This window comes from Phyllostomus discolor, chromosome 2 (genome assembly GCF_004126475.2).
Source record: "Phyllostomus discolor isolate MPI-MPIP mPhyDis1 chromosome 2, mPhyDis1.pri.v3, whole genome shotgun sequence".
Lineage (NCBI taxonomy): Eukaryota > Metazoa > Chordata > Mammalia > Chiroptera > Phyllostomidae > Phyllostomus > Phyllostomus discolor.
In genome coordinates, this window is record NC_040904.2 from 132,177,563 (window position 1) to 132,202,254 (window position 24,692).

At 37.9% G+C, this 24,692-nt stretch overlaps 1 protein-coding gene across 3 annotated transcripts in view; it reads left to right on the forward strand.

Annotated features, from left to right (window-relative positions):
* The window catches only part of POC1B (POC1 centriolar protein B), a 101,515-nt gene extending 80,967 nt beyond the window's left edge, over positions 1-20,548 (forward strand). For 2 of the 3 annotated variants that reach the window (XM_036018592.1, XM_028531590.2), the window contains 2 exons: positions 15,200-15,418; positions 19,001-20,548. In XM_036018592.1, coding sequence (XP_035874485.1) covers positions 15,200-15,418; positions 19,001-19,105 — 324 coding nt within the window. In that variant the 3' untranslated portion in view covers positions 19,106-20,548. The remainder of the gene's footprint in view (positions 1-15,199; positions 15,419-19,000) is intronic. The other variant, XM_036018593.1, reaches the window with a different exon arrangement.
* Positions 20,549-24,692: the final 4,144 nt, after the last annotated feature.

Below are 24,692 nucleotides of genomic sequence, written 5' to 3' on the forward strand. Positions count from 1 at the left end.
AGGCAGAGCGAGCGGGTGTGCAAAGACTGTGTCTTCCAGGGTTTGCGCTAGGGACCCAGAAAAGGTCTGGAGCCCAGGGATTTGGGTGAGGAGAGAATATGGCATTATAGCAACCAAGAAAGGAGTGTTTCAAGAGGATGGGAGGATGGGAATAGTCAACATTACTGAGAGCCAAGAGAAAGGTGGGAAAATGATGAATTTAGCAAAGATTTTTGGTTACCTGTTAAAAGTTTTTTTGATGGACTAATGCAGGTGTACGCCAATATGAAATGGGTTGAACCATGAGTAGAAGGGGAGAGGTGCTAAAATAGGTTATTATTTCTTTTATTCAGTACATTTGCTGAGTATCTTTATATGCCAAGCAATTATAATGTATACAGATGAAGATGAAGCCCAGTAATAGTGATATATGCATAAGTTGCTATGGGAGTACATCAGTGGAGTAGTTAAATAAGGAGTGTACGTGTGTGTGCATGTATGTGTATGTGAGAAAACTAGGGCAGAGTATAGGAAATTTGATCAGAAGTAGCTGCCTAGTAGGGACAGCTTTAAGCTGCTTCTTTAAGAATATGCCTGATAATGTACAGAACCATGACAGAGCTTAGCATGGGCAAAGGCAAGAAAGCTTGAGAGGGGATGGGAGTTCAGGGGGCCCCGGACATTTCTGGTTGGCTGCAGCATTAAGTGGGATTGAGGGATCGCAAGAGATGAGGCAGGAGGGAAGAGATGACGATGGATCATAAATGACTTTGAATGCTGTTTGAAGGTGTTTGGATTCACCTTGAGAATTTTAGGAGAAACAGTGAGGGATTTTAGACATGAGAGTGACAAGAGCAAATTTGAGTTTCAGAGCAGTTACTCTGGATATGTGATGAGGGGTGCAGGGCTAGAGGGAGGTGAGACTGGAGGCATGGAAAATCAGGAGGCAGCTGCAGTAGTGATCCAGATGGAAGTGAGGAGTGCCTGGCCTAGAGTAGCAGTAGCATAGGAAATGCAGAGGAGGCCAGTCCATGAGATGCTGAAGAGAAAGTGTAAAAAGTTCTGTTTACTGATTGGACATGGGAGGAGAGAGAGAAGTCCAAAATATCTCTCAAATTTAGGGCTTCTGAGTAGATAATGGCACTGTTTACCTATATATGAAAGACGTGGGGCTTTGGGTATGGAACATCCAGTCCAGAAATGAAGATTTGAGAATCTTTAATTGATCAGTCAAGCCATGGGTTTTCATGAGATAACCTCTAAACTGCAGCTTATTGTAAATGTAGTAATGATTATGATAAACAGATAAACATTAATCTCATCTCTTTCATCAGGTTTAGAAGATTGTTTATTTGAATAATGCTGGGTACTTGGTTAATACTGTGATTGAAATATGAAGCAAATAAAAATGGTTACATTTAGCCCTAGATGGTGTGACTCAGTAGGTTGGAGCACTGCCCCATAAACCGAAAGGTTGTGTGTTCAGTCCCCATTTGGGGCATCTGTGGAGACAACCAATGGATGTTTCTCTGGTCTTTGCCTGCCTCCCTCTCTAATAGCAATGAAAAAATGTCCTGTGAGGATTAAAAAACATTTTTAAGTGGTTACATTAATGTCTGTACATAGCAGACACTGTGTTATGCTTCTTTAAGAACTTCCTGCTTACTTGCATGTGTGTTTAGATAAATTACCATGATTCTTAATCACTCTTTTTAAAACTATTAATCTAGTTCTCATTCTCTTTGACTCACAGTATCTGTTGAATTTTATGATAGCATTTGAATTTAATTCTCCTGGACCATTTTTCCACCTGGTAATTGGTTTAAAAAAAACAATCTTTATAAACACAGTCATTATTTTTATTGTCTTTGGTTTCTGAGTTTCTTTAATCAGCAAAATAATGAGGAAAAATCTACATTTTTTGCACACAAAAATGTAGGAAAGGAAAATATAGAGTCACTATCAAATAGTATACTATTGTCTTAGTATCTTATTTTCAGTTACTTATAATTAAATCTGTTACTGATTTTCTACTTATAAGCTATTCTTTCTGGAGATTCTATGCTGTAATTTTTCAAATGTCCAGTTATATAATCTTTATCAAGGGGTTGAATAATTTAGATGAGATTCATAGATTTAAGTGCTTGATATTAGATTGGCATCCTATATGATTATTAGAATACCATTTTTCATCCATTAAAATGATAGAACCAGAATTTTTACATAGATGTTAGGCTTTTGTCTATTAAGTACTTTTAAAAAGTACTATATACATTTCTCAGTCAGTTGCCTGAAAACAGGAACCTGTTTTGGATGTGTTCAACAGTTATTTTTATTTTAAATGTATAGTCAGCATATATATATTCGTGTACTAGTTAACATTTATTTAATATGGCTGGTTTATTTATTTATTGAGCTGCCACTTGCCCTTAAATAGCTTATTATTTAATTTGAGAAATCAGATATAGGTGGGGAAATTTTTTTAAATTCTTAGAATATCACCCTGGCTGGCATAGCTCAGTGGTTTGAGCGCAGGCTGTGAACCAAAGCATTGTAGGTTCAGTTCCCAGCCAGGGCACATGCCTGGGTTGCAGGCCATGGCCCCCAGCAACCGCACATTGATGTTGATCTCTCTCTCTCTCTCTCTCTTTCTCCCTGCCTTCCCTCTCTAAAAATAAATAAATAAAATCTATAAAAAATAAATAAATAAATTCTTAGAATATTATGAATAGAGAAATATCTAACTCAACATATTTTATTAATTACTTTGAGTGCCTTAACACATAGGAGTTGCTCAGCATGTTGTCAACTGTCCGAAAGAAGGTGAGCTTTGGCTTCTGCATTCTAGAAAGATGCAATTTATATTTTGGTGGCCTCGGAGTAGGACACAATATGATGATACTGATGATGACGGGTAATTGAATACAACTATAGATTGAACACTTTACCTACATTCTTATAACAACCTTATAATGTAGCTTAGAATTATTTTCTTCATTTTATAGATGAGGAAATTAAACTTAGAGAGGCAAGTAATTTGTCCAAGGCACACAGTTAATACAAGCAAGAAATAGAATTAAACTCATGTCGTGTGACTTGGTGTGTCTTTCATAATACCACCATATTATATGGTGGCATAAATATATGATATCATGAATAGCAGAAATGCAATGAAAAATTGATAATTGCCTTAAGAAACAAAATTGAATTTTTAAACAGATATAAATGTGGCAAATTACATGTACTTGGGGAAGATGGAAAAAGACTTCATTATTTTGAAAATGCAAATTAAAGTCAATATAATGCGCACACTGTGTATACCGAGTTCAAATAAAAAACTTTCACTCTCTGTTTTATGAATGATTTAATGAATAATAAATAGACAGAAGGGTGGTTCTCAGTATGCAGCTATGAATAGACATTACTGTTATAATCACAGTTATCATTAATCTTACTAGAATATTCACATTATTCCAGATGGTGACTAGAACAATAAATATATATGCCCTCTAAAAGGTGTTTCATAAAGTATGCTAGTTTTCTGAATGTAGCTTTGTTAAATGATTGATTGAATTTTTGCCTTAAAATAGCTTCTTCATATCATTAAAGCAAATGCAATTAAGGAAGCTAAAATCTTATTCATGTAAGCAAAGCATGATTTACTTGTGTGTGTAATTTAAAAGAATTATGTCATGACTTTTAACATTCAGCTTACTTCATTTGAATTTGGCATTTGAAGAGTTTTGAGCAACAGAAAATAGGGTCTGTAAGAAAGGCCAAAGAATGGTATTATTTATCTCAGAGAATAAGCAAGCCCAGGAAATACTTTTTCAGAAATGTTAACTATAGTACTTCTGATTCTGTGATAATTTTTTGTTTCATAAAAAGAGCAAGGATAGTTATTTGAAGACATAATTTGATTAGTTGATTTGATTGATTCTCTGTTTATATACATGGCTATGATACTGAAGTAGTGGTGGTGTGTTTGCTTTGGAAGCAAACTAAAATTTACTATACTAAAATATACTAAAATTTGAATGGCACAGAGAATACTAGAGGGGCCTCCATGTGAGGAAAACATGAAATTTATAAAATATTTCATGGTTTTGGGTTCCCTGTTTGTATATAGGGAAGTTCATTGTTGTAAAGATATTTGTTTTCCCCAAATAAATCTACAGATTCAAGACATTTCCACTAACATCCCAGAATGAATTTTAATCAAAATGAAAAAGTTAATTCTAAAGCTTATATGGAAGAGCAAAGGGCCAAAAATAGCCAGGACAATTTTTAAGAAATTTGAAGGTTGAGGACTCCTTAAACTCGGAATGTGAGAGCCGTACAGGGATGCACGAGGAGCCCTCGAGGGACGGAGCGCACGCGGGCAGGCCCACGCGGATGCAGATGGGCGGGGTGGGAGAGGCCTGGCTTCGCAGACCCACAGGGTGTGAGCCACTGAATGAACTGTTCAGAAACTGTTGCTGGGACAACATGCCAGTTCTGTGGAAAAAAACAAAATTATGTTCTTGCTTTTACTCCCAAGTAAAATCAATACCAGATGGGTTAAAAACTTAAATAAGAAAAACAATACTTTTAAAGTTCTGAAAGAACATATTTATGTTTTCTGATAAGCAAAGATTGCTTAAACAAAATGTGAAATGTATAAATAATAAAGAAAAAGTTTACAAATTTGACTACCTTTAAAACAAAAACTTAGGGTAATGAAAAATAAAATAGAAATGGAGACAAACCATAGAATAGGAGATGTTATTACGAAGTAATGGTATCCAGAATATGTAAACAATTCTTAATATACATTAGAGAAAAAGGGAAGTAGACCAATTAAAAAGTGGACAAAAGATTTAAACAGGTGATTTACAGAATTATCAATATTTACATAAAATATGCTCGAGCTACCAGAAATCAAGGAAATGTACAATGAAATTAAAACCATGAGATGTCATTTCCTGTCCATAATTTTGTTAAAATGTAAAATGTCTAACAATCAAATGTTGTTGACTTTTTAAAAAAGGGAGGTTTTCTTCTACTTATAGAAGAACAAGTTGATTCTATCATATTGTATACTATCTACTATAACTGTGACTTAACAACTGTTCCACTCTAGGGAAACTCGCATACCTGTAGATGGGATGATACACAAGAATGCTTACAATAGCGTTCAGTAGTACTTAACAGAAAGGACACATAAGTTGTGGAATAGTCAGTCAATGGAATACTATTTGGCAGTGAAAATAAACGAACTAGAATAACCTGCATCACTATAGACAAGTATAAAACTGTTGATTAACAAAAAAAAAACCCCAAAGGATCTAATATAATACTGTTCTATGTGAAGTTGTAAAGCATGTAAAAACAATACTTCTGTTTAGGGGTAGCTACTTGTATGATGAAAGTAAAGGGACACAGATGGTGGTGGAAGGCACCGTGTTTAAGATGGTGGTATCCTGTACAAGGGGAAGAATAGAAGATCGATCAGAAAAGGGTACACTTTATATCTCAGGGCGGGAGAGCAGGTTGCTTTATTATGCTTTATACCTTTTCACTGAATTTCTAAAAGTATAGTTGAAACTTAAATCAGTTGTTATTATATTTTAAAAAAAGGGTTACTGATCCATTCAAAATGGTAAGTGTTGGAGTGAGGTTGCTTTTCTCATTCACTCGTGTTACTAATCTCACTTGGTTGCTGTTGTGGGTGCAAAGAAGGGGCAGCTTTCTGAGAGGGACATGGGCGGCCCTGTGGAGACACGTGTGGCTGAAAGCAAACCAAATGTGGCCTTCCTAGCCAAACTTTCATTTTTTCCCATGATATAATACTTAGTTGAATACAAATATTATTTTAAAAATACATCAGTATATAATATAAATTATTACCTGCCTCAGAATTTAGACACACACACACCTTTTTTGAACAGAGTGAAGTATAACTATAAATAGTGGTTTATTTCCACCCTAGTCATTTCAGCATGTTGCATAAATTATCCTTGATGCATTCTACATGAAAGATAATAAGAATGAATCCTTTATTCTATAGCTCGTTGAAGTGTAACAACGGATTCACAAAAGAAGTAATGACTGCTCATTTTTCCTTTTGAATTTACAGAACATTTTGTTATATTTGTCTAGACTATGGGGAATAACATATATCTGTAACATCTTTAGTTTAATATTAATGCAAAAGAGAGAACACTAATTCTATCTTACTGATTGCCTACTCTACCACTCAGCCCCCAGTGATTTTGGTCAGAACTTTATCACTAATTAAGATTTGTCCAATGCAGTACGCTGTTGTAGACTCAGCATAGGGCATTAGGAGACAGATCTCCTTTTAAGGAATTTATAGTTGATGTTTGCTTAATTGAATAATAAGTGAAACACAGAGAGGCATTTTTTTACAGTTTTTATTTGTCCTTGTTGTATCCTACCCATTCATGGCTTTGAAATTAATAAGCTTCTGAAAGATAAGAATAAAGATTAAAGACAAAGATAGACAGTAGATTTGTGACCTCCCGTCTTTTTCCAAGGGGACCGAATTAATCATTTAGGTATTCTTGTTGATAGCTGCATAGGAGTGTGTTTTTCAGTCTCTGACAAAAATGAAATTTCCTGTTAGTTTGAAGAAGAATAATCAAAGCTTTCTGTAAAACCTTACTCCTGAAGCCTGAAGGCTCTCTCTGTGAAAAAAAGATGCATGTTTTCTCCCAAGGGACAAACAGAAGGCTTTCTTGGTTCAGCAGACTTAGTTTGAGAGACGCAAATTTCACATGACATTCTCAGATTTTATCCTAGGAAACTTTTAAATCAATCGCATCAGATGAGTATGTTCTTACAATGCGGCGATATACAAAATAGGAGAGATATGATTCTCTCCTTCAGGATCTACAGCCATTTTAGAACTGGAGATTAATCCTGTGTTGTGGGCCTGTGACAGCCTGATATGGGTGACTCTATAGCTCTTTTTTCTGTTTCCCTGATTGATCCATCCACGTCCTGGTTAACACTGGCTTTTGATCTCAAGGAAAGACCCAAAGATAGAGCAAGGCTCTGAGTCACTTCTGAAAGACAGACATCCTTCCTCTGTCAAAATTTTCAGATGAACTCGGTGACTGTCTGAATCCTTCGCGCTGATGGTAAACTCGGTGTAAAGCCTCCCACTCTTTGGCCACCACTTCCTCTAGTCCTCCAATTTTTGTAATTCATCAACCCAGAAAGGCTTGCAATTCATTGAGCTTCCTGCCATTTCACTGCCCACCTCCTTTGTGTCTCTCTCCTTTCTGTGGCTTAGATTCTGTAGTTCATTAGTATAGCCATTCTTTGCCCTTTCTTCTGCTGTTCTAAAACTTCAGTCTGGTAAATCTGTTTCTCTGCCTAGTCTATGCCTACGCCCAAATGACTGAATTTGACTACACAGCCACACTGACTGATGTCATCTTACATTTATTTACATAATGCTTCAGGGCACTCAGCACTGCCTAGCCATTCCATTTACCTATTGCAGTAGCAATCATCGCCTCACTGTCTTGTGACATCAGTGCTCTTCTTCTGCTCTCTCTTTCCCATAAGCACACATCCGTAATGTATTTCCCATCCTTAAAAAGGGAAGCTTCATTTGAGCCCTCATCCCTTTCTAGCTCCTCTGATGCTCTGCTCCCCTTTATAGCCAAACCCCCCACAGAGATGCCTATATTCAGTCCTCATTTATTGTTTCCACTTTTCTAATTAACTTCAATTAAGCTCTTGTCCCCACTATTCTACTCATGCTAAGGTTCCAGTGATTCATCTAAATCAGCCTTTCTGTAGTACTTGGGCCTGGTAATTACTCCCTCTTCCTGAAACTCTTTTCTCATGTGGCTCTTGGGCTACTTCCCCTCCTGTCTTACAAGCACTAGCCACTTTTCCTGCTCCTTCTCTTCCTGCCTTCTAAAGTGTTCACAGCTCTTCTCTTGTCTGACATAGACCCATGGCTGTAAATGTTTATATGCTGAGCACCCCAACTCCAACAGAACAGCAGCTCTTGTACTTGGGACCTTTCCAGACCTTGCCCTATGTACCTCTTCATCTCATTATTCATTTGTATCTTTTGTAAAACCTAATGCATATATTCTAATAACTCCACAACCTCACCACTGAAATCTCAAATCATGTATTTCCAAATGCACTCATGACTTTGCCCCTTAAAGGCTAAATAGGCGTCTCAGATTTAACGTGCCCAAAACTTATTCTCTGTCTCCCATTAAAAAAACCATCTTCAATGGACCTATATCTTAATGTAATACCTTATCCAGATTTAGTTTTCTTTATAACCTTTGTCACTACACAACATTACATCACATATTTATATATTTATTTTTCTACTCATTCACTGGAGTATAACCTTATATCAGCAGGATCTCTTTGTTTATTCATTCCTCGTAGTAGGCAGAATAACAGTCCCGTAAAGATGTCCATGTCATCATCACCCAGAATCTCTGCATGCTTCCTTATATGGCAAAAGGGACTTTGCACATGTAATAAAGTCAAGGGCCTTGAGCTGGGAAGGTTATCCTGGATTATCCAGGTAGACCCAGTGCAATTACAAGTGTCCTCATAGGGGAAATAGGGAGGTGTAGGAAGTAGAGGAGCTAGGACAAGGAAGCTGAGATTGAAGTGATACAGCCATGAGCCATAGGAGTGAGGGTAGCCTCTAAAAGCTGAAAAAGTGAGGAAAAAAATTTCTCCTAGAGCCTCCAGAAGGAGTACAGCTCTGTCAGCAGCTTAATTTTAGCCATAAAACCTATTTTGGATTTCTGACCTTCAGAACTTCAAGATAATACATTTGTGGTGTTTGGAGCCATTAGATTTGTAGAAGTAGGAAACTTATACACTACAGTGTCTTGGGCATCTAGACTTTTTCTGGCATGTGGATGCTTATTGTTTGAAGAGTGCTATGCCTTCATTATTTTAAATTCCATGTAGAGATTATTGAAGTTTCTAATCCCTTTTAAATGTTATTAAAAATAAATGATCCATTTTTCCTTTGAAAAATGATGTTTGCTTTTATTTTTGTCTAAGCAAAAAATATTTTTTGTTATGCTAGTCTACTTCAGACAGGCAGTTTATAAGTCTGTGTGTGTAGTGACTTAGAAATCTCAGAATGTCAGGAATGGAAAGGACTTTAAAGGGCATTCTGTTGAATTTCTTGATCTAATGTTTGTGTATTTCTCACAATATCCCTGACAAGTGACTATCCCAAGTCTATTTTAGAGCATTCGATGCTGGGAAAGTCACTCTAGCTGGAGGGGTCAAGACCACTTCTGGATAGACTTTTCTGACTTTTGTCTGTTTTGTTCCCCACTTACAGAAATAAACCAAAACTAGAAATATTAGTTATAAGCCAACACTGACTTATTTAAACCCATTTATTAAAGATATGTCAGAAACTTAAGTCACTGATTATCTTTACATGTGAAATGCCTACTTTTGCATTTACATGTGTCAGAAAATCCTTACATTCTTCCGTCAGAAACCATCAAGTATGCTTTTAGGGGGTGAAAACCAAGAAGTGACTGCCAGTGATAAACCTTTCATTGCTTCCCCATTGCACCTCTGTGGAGGCATTTAAGATAGTAATTTTTAATAGAAAATGATACTGGTTTCACCGTGGGTTTATACTTCTCTCCAAATACTGCCAAATTACTAATATTTATATTTTTGTGAATGGTTCAGCTGATGTAGAACAGTGAGTTGAATTCAGTTCAACAAACGTTGAGTGCTTTGGCTCATGCCCTGTAAGATAAGAGAGTGGACCGTATAATCTAATAGGGAATATAGACATGTAAGCACAAATATAACAAGGAGTTACAAATGCTGTACCGGTGGCACGAACAAAGACTTCAGAGAGGGAAGTGGTAACAGTGATTAGTTCTGACACGCCAGCCCAGACAGTGGGAGGGTGGGAAGGGGAGTAGGAGGAGAGGACAGGAAGAAAGAAAATAAATGTAATTTATGAACTCACATGTAATTGAGCACCACAGTATTTTGAATGGTCCATTGTTAATTATATAAATAGTAATAGTTTACATGTGTGGACCTTGATTACATTGTTGGATGGTTAATGTCCTAATAAAAATGTGCTTTCAAATGCCACATTTTCACTTCCTTTTTGTTTTTAAAGGAATTATCTTTTTTAAAAAATTATTTATTTTTAGACAGAGGGGAAAGGAGGGAGAAGGGAGGGAGAGAAACATCAATGTTTGGTTGACTCTCGCACATTGCACACACCACACCAGAGAACTTGGCTCGCAACCAGGCATGTGCCCAACTGGGAATTGAACCAGTGACCCTTTGGTTCACAGGTCAGTGCTCAATCCACTGAGCTACACTAGCCAGGGCAATTTTCACTTTCTCATGGTGCATTAAAAGAATTTATTCTCTAATGTAAGTGACATATGAAAAACTATACATTAAAATTAACCATGGCATTTAAAAAACTTGTCAAGAGTCATTTGTCCACAGAATATGACAGGTTTTATACCTAGCTCTCAGGATCATCAGAGTTGTTTGCATCAGTCAACTCTGTATTTTTATACTATTTTATATGTTCAGTTGAAAAATGAAGCTTTGTAACCTTAGATTCATTCCTGCATTTGGGGAAGCTGCACTTTCCATCTTTGAGATGTCAACCATGGGCTTACTTAAGAAGAACTGAGGGGTGGTGACTGCCTTGCCACCCTTTTGGAAGAAGTAGGTCCCTGGGAACTCTTAAGTTTCATGAAGGAAACTACCGCATTTGACTTGTTCTTTGCTGTAGCTTTAATGCCTGCCTTTGATAAATAAATCAGTGAATGAATTACTGTTACCCCACTGCTCTTCACGTGTCAGCAATAAAAGTAACGGATAAGGGAGCGTGGTGTGATTTCCTCCTTTTATGGACTCCTGAAGCATTTGTTTTTTTCCACAGTCTCTCAGTCATTTGTCTGCTTGTGTTTCTTGTTCATTCAGCAGTTCATTCAGCATGCCAGGCACTGCCAGGGATCTCAGCCTTGCTCAGGGAATCCTCCAGAGCAGGCATCATGTCTTGTTCACATTTAATGCTGGTAAATGCTTCATATGATGTTGATATTCAGTAAGCATTCACCCCAAAATGAATATTAGCAACTTTGAAATAGGAGAAGACCTCACTGAACTGGGAACAGGAGGTACTGAAGCCACATTTGCTAGATTCCTAATAATAGCCCAGAATCTTAAATATATTTTTCCCTTCTCAGTCATTTTGTGTTGTTGTTTTTTTATAAATGAGTGCATTGAAACTTCCCCAAGTTCTGCATCTCACTCTTTCCCTGTACAAACAGGATGCAAAGGCAGGGCTGGTTGGTGAGAAGGAATCTCCTTTATCTGGATTCCAAAACCTTTGAGAGACAGAAGGACAGATATGTCAGTCGGCTAATGTTATGGGATGGAGATCTAGCGCTTTTTCCTCTCTCTGCCTCTACCTTTCCCCTTTTTACATCTCCACATGGCATTGTACCTGTTGCTGGTCACGACAAGAAAACCCTCACTATGGTGTATTGAAACTTAGACTATGGTCTTAAATCTTTTCTCTGCCTGATGGCCCTTTCTTCACTAACCACCTGGCCTTCAAGCCCCCCAAGTTCAATGACTGATTTGTTAATTAGGTTCTGGCCTTTCCAGAAATGACAAGTTGATTACAAATTTAAAAAAACAAACTTCTGTAATGCATATAGTTGGATTTTTGTTGATTTTCTTAATAGCTTTAGTGAGATATAATATAAATTTTTTCTATTATGTGATATAATATCACATAATATAAAATTGACCCTTTTAAAGTATACAATTCAATAGTTTTTAGTACATTCACAAAACTGTGTAACCATCACCACTGTCTAACTTTCGAGTATTTCATCACTCCAAAAAGAATTTTAGAGCACTTTCATCACCCCCATACCTATTACCAACCTCTCTCCATTCTTCCCTCTCCCAGCCCCTATAATTGCTCATCTCAATCTGTCTTCCTATACATGTCTGTTCTGACCATTTCATGTGCATAGACTCACACCACATGTGGCCTTTGTGTATGGCTTCTGTAACTCAGCCTGTTTTCAAGATTCATCTACATGGTAGCGTGTATCCGTACTTCAGTCCTCTTTGTGAGTCACTAATGTCCATTGTACAAACACCACATTTTGCTTATCCATTAATTATCACAGCATTGGGATGCGCGTGGTTGTTTCTATTTTCTGGGCTATTAGGAATAATGCTGCTGTGACATTTATGTACAAGTTCTGCATGGGTGTATGTTTTCATTTCTCTTGGGCATACACCAAGGCTTGGAATTGCAAGATCATCTGGTAATTCTATTTTTAACATTTTGAGGAACTACCAAACTGCACCATTATAGTCCCACCAGCAGTGTATTAGTGTTGCAATTTCTCTACATCTTTACTATTCTGTTCTTTTTATTTTAGTCATCCTAAGTTTGGTTTGCATTATCCTAATGATGATGAGCATCTTTTTATGTGCTGTTGGCCATTTGTGTAACTTTTTGGGGGAAGTGTCTATTCAAATAATTTGACCATTTTTTAATTGGGTTATTTATCTTTTTATCTTTGAATTGTGTTCTTTATATGTTCTTCATGCAAGTCTCTAATCAAGTATATGATTTTGCAAATATTTTCTCCCATTCTGTAGATATTTTCCCAATTTTCTTGTTGGTATATTTTGAAGCACGAAAGTTTTTAATTTTGATAAAGTCCAAATTAATTATTTGTTTGTTTGTTTATTTATTTTTGCCTTGTGTGCTTTGGTGTTAGATAGAAGAAGCCTCTGTCTAATCCAGGATCTGGAAAATTTACTTTTGTGTTTTCTTTTAAGATTTTTACAGTTTTCTTTTTTTTAAGATTATTTATTTATCATTATTTTTATTTTTAGAGAAACAGGAAGGGAGGGAGAAAGAAATAGGGAGAAACATCAATGTATGGTTGCTTTTCATGTACCCCCTATTGGGGACCTGGCCCACAACCCAGGCATGTGCCCTGACTGGCAATCGAACTGGCAACCCTTTGGTTCGCAGGCCAGCACTCAATCCACTGAGCCATACCAGCCAGGGCAGATTGTTACAGTTTTCTTACATAAGTCTGTGATCCCTTTTGAGTTAATTTTGTATGTGATGTGAGGTAGGGGCCCAAATCCATTGTTTTGATTTAAGGTATCCAGTTTTCCCAACACCATTTGTTGAAAAGACAGTGCTTTTCCTATTAAATTGTCTTGGCAACTTTGTCAAAATCATACTACTGTAAGTGGAAGGGTTTATTTCTAGACTCTGAACTCTGTTCATTGGCCTGTATGTCTTTCTTTATGCCAGGGCCACACTGTCTTGACTACTTGAGTTTGGTAAGTTTTGAAATTAGGAAGTATGAGCTCTCCAGCTTTGTTCTTCAGGACTATTTTGGCTTGTCTGGGTTCCTGGTATTTTCATGTGAATTTTTAGATTGGCTTGTCAATTTCTTTGAAAAAGACAGCTGGTATTTTGATAGGGGGGGATTGAACCGTACATATTAATTTGTGGAGTATCGCTATCTTAACAGTGTGTAGTCTTGTGGTTCATGAGTATGGGATATAGGAAGTCGTTCCATATCCCATCTTCTTCAGTTATTTAGATCTTCTTCAGTTTCTTTCAATGGTGGTTTGTAGTTTTCAGGGTACAAGTCTTGCACTTCTTTTGTTAAATTTATTTCTTTTTTTTTTAAGATTTTATTTATTTATTTTTAGAGAGGGAAGGGAGAGAGAGAGAGAGGGAGGAGGGAGAGAAAGAGAGAGAAACATCAATGTGCGGTTGCTGGGGGTTCTGGCCTGCAACCCAGGAATGTACCCTGGCTGGGAATCGAACCTGGGACACTTTGGTTCCCAGCCCAAGCTCAATCCACTGAGCTACGCCAGCCAGGGCTATTAAATTTATTTCTAAGTATTTTATTCTTTTTGATGCTGTTATAAGTAGAATTATCTCTTAATTTTATTTTCAGAGTGCTCACTGACATATATTTGGAGGTTTTTGTTTGATTTTTATTTTATTATGGTAAAATATATATAATATAAAACTTTTTGATGCTGTTGTAAGTAGAATTATCTCTTAATTTTATTTTCAGAGTGCTCACTGACATATATTTGGAGATTTTTGTTTGATTTTTATCTTATTATGGTAAAATATATATAATATAAAACTTAGCATTTTAATTATTATTAAGTGTACAGTTCACTGGCATTATGTAACTATACACAATGCTGTGTAACCATTCCCAGTATCTATTTTAAGAACTTTTTCATCATTCCAAATAGAAACTCTGTACCCATTAAGCAATAGGTACACTCTGTGTTCCCCTCCTCCCAGGTCACAGTAACCTCTGCTCCACTTTCTGCCTCTGAATTTGCCCATTTTAGGTACCATGTATATGGAAAATTATACAGTATTTTCTTTTGGCTTATTTCACTTAGTGTAATGTTTTCAAGGTTCATCCATGTGTAGCATGTATCAGAATTCTACTTATTTTTATGGCTAAGTAATAGTCCATTGTTTATACATTTGGTTTATATATTTATCTGTCAGTGGATCCTGGGTTGTTCCCAGCTTTTGGCTGTTTTGAATAATGTTGCTATTAACATTGCTGTACAAGTATCTGTTCACGTCCCTGCTTTCAGTTGTTTTAGCTGTACACTGAGGAATGGGATTGCACGATCACATGGCCATTCTATGTTTAGCTTGAGGAGCAGTGAAACCTTCTACAGAAGCTGCAGCATTTTATACTCCTACCAGCAATGTATGTGGGTTTCAGTTTCTCCACATCCTCACCAATACTTGGTATTTTCCACTTTTTAAAATTAATAGTCACCTTAATGGGTGTGATGCTGTTTTTAGATGAAGAAGGAAAAAAGTGTATCTAACAATCTTTTTCATGGTCAAACAGCTACTCCCTCAGACAGATACATGCAAAGTATAGTTCATAGAAAAAAAATAAGTCAAGAAAACTGTGGATTTTCTGTATTTTTTGTTAGCTTTATTTTCTTGTTATACTTGTAATTCCCATACTTTGTCATAGTTGAGGATAAACAAAGAAAAGCTGGGCTTTTAGAAGGAGAACATTGAAAACTTTTATATATATTATTTTAAAGTTTGGAAAATATAATGCTTTCTATCTTTTCTATGATGTTGAAGACAACGGAAACTATTGTTAGAACCCTCCCACACAAGGGTGAAGAGATGGACAGATATTTCTTGAATCCTTCTCTAATGTCATCAGAATGTCCACCAACAACCTTGAAAAAGAAAGCAGAAGACATGAGCGATCTCCCTTCTGAGAGTCAGAGAAGCATACCACTCGCCGTGACTGATGCCTTGGAGCATATCATGGAACAGCTCAACGTTCTGACACAGGTGAGCTGGCTCACTGTGCCCTGGGAGGGAGGGCGCACAGAGCAGTCCTGGTTACAGCAGGCTGCAAAACTAGCAGAGCAGGGGGAATTGTTCTTTCTTAGAAAGGCGAGCTCAAGGTAGGCAATCAGTATAGCAAGGCCTGCTCTGCTGAGCTGGTCCAGGAAGATCTTGTGGAAATAGGGTCACGGCCCCTCCATGCCCCCGCCCCCTGCCCCCCCCCCCCCCCCCCCCACAGGCACAGTGCTCTGTCGTGCATCCAGGGGCCAGAGGGAGCGGTAGAGACTGTGAAGAGTAGTGGTCTCAGCTCTCCGTGCAGTGAATGTGTGTGATTCTGGGCAGTCAAGTTTTGCCCTAAGAATTTTTAATGTGTCCAGATTAGGATGTTATCAACAGCACATTTAGCACCATAAAGCAAATGTACTGGGATTAACTGTTTCTGGTTAGAATGACAGTGTTTACCATTCTTCATTCTGAAGATATTCTCACTATCTGATACGTAACTTCCCTCATGCCAAAGCTGCTTACATTGATGCTGGGTTCTTCTGAAAGTGATGGATTTTGCATTTGCACTTTTTGAGTCTTACTTCGACTTTTCATGCCAGTTTACCTTTGCAAAGAAGGAATACCATGGATGTCTTCCAACTCTTGGTCAGGAGAGATAGATGGCATTTAGGGGAAGTGGTGAGTTGAAATTGGTACACCAAAGGTTCTCTTCCAGCTTTGCTGATTCTGTGTTTCTTTTGAAGTTTTCTGTTGTTCCTCTTTGATATATAGACTGAGAACACCAGTATTCGTCAGAGCAGACATGTCACAGTTACACAGAAAGAGAGGCTATAGTGTGATCTAGAGAGGCATTGATTACTTTTCCAAGTTAAATATTTCAATTTGAAATAGCTCTTGCATAAAAATCATCTAATTCTGTTCTCACCCCTGGCTGTACATTATCACCTGAACAGTTCAAAGCATGCAGATGCCCCATTCTCATCCCCAGAGAATTCATTTACATCGGTCCAGCATCAGTCTTCCAGTCACCCCACATGATTCGGTGTGATAGCCAGGGTTTGCAGCCACTGAATACAGGGTGAAATGTCCAGCTTCGTGCCACATTCAGTTTGGGTTGGCTTGTTTCCTATCTTGCCATTAGTTCCTCAGCTCACCTACTGCCTGCGATGGCGGGTCCTCATGAGGACCTCTCCCATGTGAATCTTTCCATTCTTCACACTTTCAGCTTCATGACCCATTTCCTCTTATTTTTACCTAAGTTGTGGATAAATAAATCACTGCAAGCTTTACTGAGTGTCTGATCTTTTCTCATTAATTTTGAGTAGCCAACTGGCTTTTACGTATGAAAGTGGTTAAAAGCACGCACAGCACACTTGCAAAATGGGAACAGCGAATCTGTGGGCAAGTACCAAGTAGGATGAACATGCTCTGATTCACTTTAACTACAGATGGCTGAACCTCTAATTCAGTGGTGATGTTTATAACTCTTTACTGAACTATAATTAGAAATAAATTAAAGTGAAATTATGTTTTAGATGGTAGATAAACAGAGTCTACCAGTGTTAAAGGTATTGATAATATTCTTAACAGCTTTAGCACGTAGAATTGTGATAATGTATGTGAAGTATTTGGCAAAGTGCTTGGTGCATAGCAGGTGCTCCAGAAATGGTAGAATAGCCCTGGCTGGTGTGGCTCAGTAGATTGAGCACCGGTCTATGAACCAAAGGGCCACCAGTTCAATTCCCAGTCAGGGCACATGCCTAGGTTGCAGACCAGGTCCCGAGTAGGGGGTGCACAAGAAGCAACCACACATTGATGTTTCTCTCTCTCTCTCTTCCCCTCTGTCTAAAATTAAATAAATAAAATATGTGTTATTAACAAAAAAGAGAAAGAAATGGCAGAATATATTGCCAGTATTACCTTTACTTTTAAATTGTCATGATCTATAGTATCAAATATGAAAGCAAAAGCTATTAAATAATGACAGTTTTAAAAAATTGGTTTCCTTCCAAGGCTGATAGGGCATTATCTTGAAACTTGCTGACTAAAATAGCCAGACATTTATTTAGCCTTTCCCCTATGAACTCTTCCACTGGGTAAGCAAATAGTAGATGAGAGAAATGACTCTTATTTATAAATTATACTAATTAACATATTTTTAATGATGGAACTAGAATATCATCGTTTACAGCCCCCAAGAATCAACAGATCTTGGCATTGAGTAGTTTCTAACATCATGAAAAGAGAACAACCAAACCTTATTAATGTGTCTTCTAATGGAAGAATAGACCACCACTTACAGTCCTACCAAGGGCTCTAACCTAAATCTCATTAGCCTGAATCCAGCTGCCCCCTGGCAGAGAACAAGGAGGGCAGAAGAGCAGACTGCGCCGCACCCTGCGTGTGCCGTTCCTCAGGTCCACACCGGTGCAGACTCTGCACTCAGATGGCCAGGGCCTGACAGCAGACAATTTGTAAAGAAAAGAAAGGGAAGGGATAGGAGCCTATTAAAAAATGACTTTAAATGGTACATCAAATCTTGAAAATGGATAGGACAAAATTATAGTGTCTAGGGATGTCACCTGAAAGGTAAAATAATAAACACAAGAAATGGTCAGGACAGTCACTATGATGGGGGAGGGCAGGAGTGGCGACTCTGACCGACAGCTGGAAAGGCACTGTGCAGTGGCTGGCAGAGTGCTCGTTCTCGACCTGGGTACCGATCGTAAGAGTGTGTCTTTCATGAGAATTCATTGTGGCACATGTTTTATGCAACTTCTTGAATTTGTTTTATTTTGTAATAAAAGTTTTTTTTTTAAGATATAAAAGATGGAAGATGAAGCCAATGTCAGAAATAAAATTAGATTTCCCAAATTTAAGGGTAGCCATGTGTGTATCTGTGTAGCCATGTACTCATTTATTAGCTGAAGGAGTTGAACTAGCTAAGACTCATCGTATCCTGTGTGCCAGCTAACTGGAGCATTGTCCATGCATCGTTTCATCCAGTCTTCCCAACAACCCTTAGAAGTGCTATTATCCTCTTTTGGGTGTGAGAACTGGAAGCAGTTTTTACATTTTACAAGTAAGCTAGTATTCAGCTGTCTGGGGTACTATAGGTATGATCTGTCATAGGCTGATTGTGATAGAATGACCAGTGATGACATTAACGTAGCGCCAGGGCTGGGCATATGACATTCTCCCCTCTCCCCCTCTCCCCACACGCCCACGTGGCTTGTGGCACCCCCACTTAACATTGCTGCCCATGGCCTCTTTCCTGGCGTTGATGTTTCCAAAGGTGAGACATAAGAATTATCTGCAGAGGTCTGTTATTTTATTCTGTTTCTCCTCAAATGCATCAGTTTGGGTTTTTCTTTTTTTTCCTTTTTGTCAAACTGCTTTACAGTGTTTTGCCCTGTGGTAGGGCCCAGAAGTGGAGCAAGTTCTGGGGCTCATTTTTGAGCCAACTTCCTGGCAAAGCGGAAGACATTCCAAATGTAAAAAGGATCTCCTCTGCAGAGATTATCATCATCCTCACCACCAGGTCACCAACCACTGATTATTTTGTCCTCCTTTTTACAGACTGTTTCGATCTTGGAGCAGCGACTGACTTTGACAGAGGATAAACTGAAAGACTGCCTTGAAAATCAGCAAAAGCTTTGCAATGCCATCCAACAGAAAAGTTAAATAGAAGAGTGTGAGCAGAGGCGTGATAAATGAGCACATACGCATATACAGAGGAAGGTAGGGGATGAGGCTGCCTGTAACACAACCACATGTCAGTTATCATAGCATTTCTTAAAAGGATGACCAACAGAATAAAAGGCAGAAAAAAGCATAATTAAGGATGAATTTAAACACACAAATCGATGTCAAGAACTAATTCAAATCATTATCATTTATGATTGCAGTAATAAAGTGATAAACATTCAAATGGCTCTATAATTTCCCCATATTATTTTAATGTCAGTTTTCATTTATAGTCTAAATTCTACCAGGAAAGTGACCGAATCTCTGGATTTCATTATTAAATCATTTCAAATTAACCATGTTCATGCAATTTCTTAAAGCAATTAATGAATTTTTTTAGTGAACACCCTTGGGGTGAAATAATTCACTTACCTCTAAAATAGCATCACATATGCAGAGAATGAGTTACTGATCTGTCTTGTATTTCTTTCAGTTCAAAGAAAACATTTATCCTTTCTTACCAATGCCTTGAAAAGATGACCTAACAAAAATTCCCAAAACACAACTTCCACAGCCAGAATACTTATTTTAATTAGCAACATTACAGGTATGACGTAGGACAGTGGGTTTTCATTTAACATACGGTGCATGCTGTTTACCCTGTGACCAACCTGAAAGAAAATGAAGAATACATGAAGCATGCATCTTTTGTTTCATTGATGAACCTGCTGAATGATTTGAGTTGTACTCTAACCTGTTGTCCCAGTTCACAAAGATGACGTTAACTCTAAGTTCATTATGCTCAAAGTCAGAATGATGCGGCAACAGTATTTCTAAATATACACACGTGTGTGTTCACATGCTTCAGAAATGCTGCTTAGGGTGATTTTGGCAGCTGAATAATAGGCACTTAAAGAAAAACATTGACATCACTGTCTTCCTATTTTTTTAATAGAGTTTTGATTTGAAACTAAATGAAAATGAGCCAGGAATACTAAAAATCTTAGTTATGAGTTAAGAATTTTGTTTTATCTTAAGAAAAATAAGAGATTAAGTTAAAGACAAACATTAATTTTAGCTTTCTTTCTGCCATCCTACATCAAGGACGAGGCAGGTGTGGGTGTGAGAAGACGGGGACACCTGTGACATCTGTAGGTGACACGGGCAAAGGGAAGATGAAGTCCTGTTTCTGTAGGAGTCTAGAAATTTTTCTCAAAGCAGTTTCAAAAATTGCTTTGTATACATGAGGTTGTTTTTTATATTTCTTTGTGTTTCAAGTGCCTTCTTATATTATGAACTTCTAGACATTTTCAAGAGTTTATAAGTGGCATTGTATTTTTATAACCTCACTGAGAAGACTAAATAAGAAATTAAATGTCATACTATTTTGTTTACGTCTTTTTATGCTTCAAACAATAAAGACATTTTACCTATTTAAAAAGGTTGTTTCTTTTCTTTCTTTCTTTCTTTCTTTTTTAATGATAGAAACCTGGAAATACTAAACTTGTTATTATCTAGCTGACTCAATTTTTATGTGCATAACAACCTCCTGGAAAACTTGTCAAAACGGTTTCCTGGGACCCATTCCCAGAGTTTATGATTCACTAGGTTGATGGGGCCCAACAGCTTGCATCTCTAAGAAGCTCACTGATGGGGTTGATGTTTGTTGCCTGAGGCCCACACTTTAGAAACCATTGGTCTAGCTTTAACCACTGCTTACAGTTGATGTTGCTGCATATTTTTAGGCATCACAAACCTTTATAAGTGATGATATAAATTAAAATGCATTTAAACTTTTTTAAGAGAGTCATTTAATTTCCCCCACTCCCCCACCATTTTTTTAAGCTTTTGCAGCTTCTTCTTGGTGTTTACCAGATTCCAGCTTCTCATCTTTCCTAACTTGTATATTCAACTGCCCAATCAACATCTCCAACTGGGAAACTAGGGGGCATCTCTGAGTACGTCCAAAATTAAACTTGGCAGCACTGCCACTACCAGTTCCTCCCCTAGTCTTCCCATCAATAAACAGCCACTCCCCTTCCAAGTGCTCAGGCTGAAGACCTCAGTGTCATCCTTGACTCTCTCCTCTCACACCCCACATTCCATTCCTTCAGCAAATCTTGTCTGAACATGTGAAGTAACCCCCATCACTTCTGACCACCTACATCACCCACTGTGGGTGCTCACCTTCCCACCCTTCTTAGACCTGGCACCCCTTCCCCTTGAGTCACCCTCACTCACTGACCTCTGGCCTCAGCAGCCTCTTTGCTTCCCTTTGAAGGAGCAAAGGGAATAGGCTCCCACCTGAGGACATTCGTACTTGACATGCCCTTTGCCTGGAACGCTCTATCCCCAGCTATCCCTCATAACATTCCAGCCCTGCTCACATGCTGCTGCCTTTTCAGGAGGGCTCGCCTTAATGGCTCTGTATGAAATAGTAACTCTCCTTCCACTCCCTACATGTCTGATATAACACAGAGTGCAGTACAGTTGCATTTCTGCCTCTTCCACTGTGATCTGGCTTCTCAAAAAAGCAAGAACTGTCATCAGTGGATTCCCCACCTAGCACCTTGCCCCATTCATAGGAGCTAAACAGATGTTCAGTAAATGAAAATCTTCATCTACTCAAGGGGCTTTAAAGCATTGCCATTCACTTCACTTAGAGACAAAAGGAGGAAAAACTAGATTGAATGGACTAGAAGAAATAACATTTCTATTTTAGATGCTTTAGATCTAAATTTAGACATAAATTTTAGATGCTTGATATCTGGGACTGAATATGCATTGCTCTGATCTGCTATTTGTTGTGCAGATCAGTAGTTATATGCACAGTCTTTAAAGCCAGAAAGACTTGGGCACAAATTCTGGCTTTGCTTTTCTCTAGTGGTGTGACTTAGGAAAGGTACTCACAAAGCTGAAGCTTCCTTAACTATAAAAGGTGAAAATAGTAATGTGAATTATGTTCGTGAAATGATTAATACAATATCTAGAACAGTTAAATACTCAATAAATGTAGCCATTACTCTTAATGATTTTATGTAAACTGCATTTCTGAGTAATATGACTTCAACTATAACTATTATGGAAGAGATACTATTATGGAAAAGGAACTAAACTAATCTTACATGGGATGGACAAAAAAAAGAGGGGGGTTCCTATGGAAAGTAACTTCGCAGGGTGATCCAGTCATAAGTTCTGGACTGGGAGGTCTTGGTGGGTAGCCACACCACAGTCACATAACTTCTTTGCTTGGCCCTGGCCGAGCAGCTCAGTTGGTTAGAGTGTCATCCCATTTCACCAAGGTTGTGGGTCAGTCAGGGCACTTGGAATGCAGAAATAAATGGAACAACAAATTGATGTCTGTCTGTCTCACGCTCTCAAAATAAATAAAAATTGAAAAAACAAAGTTTATTTTCGCCTTAAGCCCTGTCCCTAGCTTCTGTGCATCTAGGTTAACACAGCATTGAAGTGCCCCCTTTCAGACCTCACCTTCCAATAGGTGCCCACCCTCAAGAGCTTAACACTCTTGTAATCCAGTGCTGGTCTTGCTTTCTCCCACCTTCATGTAATCTTCCTTACATTCCCTCCTTAATTTCAGATACATCAAAGAAACGGCAAAACTTACTCTGCAGAGCATTTGAGACCTTGCTCTGTGGCATGTCATCACTTTTGACTCAAACTCATAAAAATTCTCTACCAGTTTGGAAAGTTCTTACCTCGACCAGTAGTAACAGATGAAAGTGTGACATTTAATCCAAAGTTAACGTATATTTTAAAAGTTCAACAATACTAAGAAATATATTTAGGAGATTATATTTTCATACACAGAAAACCTCAAGGTTCAGGCCAAATGCCGGCCATTGAGCGACTCCAGGGGAACTCAGCCTGAGAATGAGGTTGCCATCATTATCCAAATACATATGAGACAAAAACAGGAAGTGGGAGAAGGGCCTGGAATGTGAGCCAACCTAGAACTCATACTATCCTTCTTTGACCACGCAGAGAACGGGTCTGTCTTGTTTCCTGTGTGGTCTAACAAGGCAGTCCAGATCCTCACTTAACTCTTCATTCATGTTTAGAACAAACTTGGAAGTTTATTATTCCCAAGGTGAATTCTATGCATCTGAAAGGATTGAGAAAAACAATCTGTCCAGGTTAGCTTAGAGCAAAAAAAATTATAATATTTGGAAGTATTGACAAATAATCATGCTCAACTCAATAACAAATTTAATTATAAAAACAGATGGGCCTATCCATAATATTCAAGTGGAATTATACCATCAATACATTACATGCTTCATTTCTCCTGATGGTTTCTACAATGTTTTGCCTTAGCAAGTCACGAGGTTTTAATGTTGTTCACCAGAGGATTTATGAATGTACATTGAATCTAGGAACACAGTGTAATTGCCAGGATGTCCTCTATAAGCCCCAACTGTGACTCAGCCAAGTCACACAACGGCAGCCTGGACTCACTAGTAAAATAGGTCAATGGCTTGCCAAGAGCAAAGGTTAATGGGGGAAGGGAAGGTGCACACAACTACTGTTTTCCCTGCATGGTACATCAGTTGCATTTTCTTTTGGGTCCAGTCTCAAACTTAATTCTGTTAAAAATAAAGACTATGATTTGAGATTTTTCTCATATTAAAGTAGATTTCACAACAAAAGCAGTAGGAGAAATAACTTGATTATCTAAAACTTTGAAGTTTATAAAGCGAAGTACCTGAATAGAAAAAAATTGACAAATGCAACACACAATTGGGAATATCAGAAATTTAGAAGTAGAATTCAGTTAATCCATATGATGTAAAAGTACACAAAATTAGTAAAACAGATTTAACATATGTATGAGCAAATATGCTTTTTTTGCCCAAGTGTATTTTAAACAAAAATTTACCATGTTCTGGACCACACGATATGTCATAAGTCTATACTCCCTATGTACAGAGAGTAAATAATAAAATTAGAAATAACAAAATTAAATGCTCAATCACATAGAAAACATGGAAAAGAAAACTTAAAATCTACTAAATGATATTTGGGCCAGAGACAAGCCCTCAAAATGTAGGGAAGAGCATATTTGAATACAAAGAGAAATGGACTGTATCAAATTAAATGGGATACGGCCAAAACAATGACAGTACAAACCAAGCATCTTCCTTAAAATATTAAGTGTGGTAACAATAAAGGAAAGAAAATGACAGCAAAGTTAAAATAAGAAATATGAAAGCTGAGCCCTGGCTGGCGTAGCTCAGTGGATTGAGCGCGGGCTGGGAACCAAAGTGTCCCAGGTTCGATTCCCAGCCAGGGTATATGCCTGGGTTGCAGGCCATAACCCCCAGCAACCGCACATTGATGTTTCTCTGTCTCTCTATCTCTCTCCCTTCCCTCTCTAAAAATTAAAAAAAAAAAAAAAAAGAAACATGAAAGCCCTGGCTGGCATAGCTCAGTGGACTGAGCGCAGGCTGCGAACCAAAGTGTCACAGGTTCGATTCCCAGTCAGGGTACATACCTGGGTTGCAGGCCATGACCCCCAGCAACCGCACATTGATGTGTCTGTCTGTCTGTCTCTCTCTCTACCCCC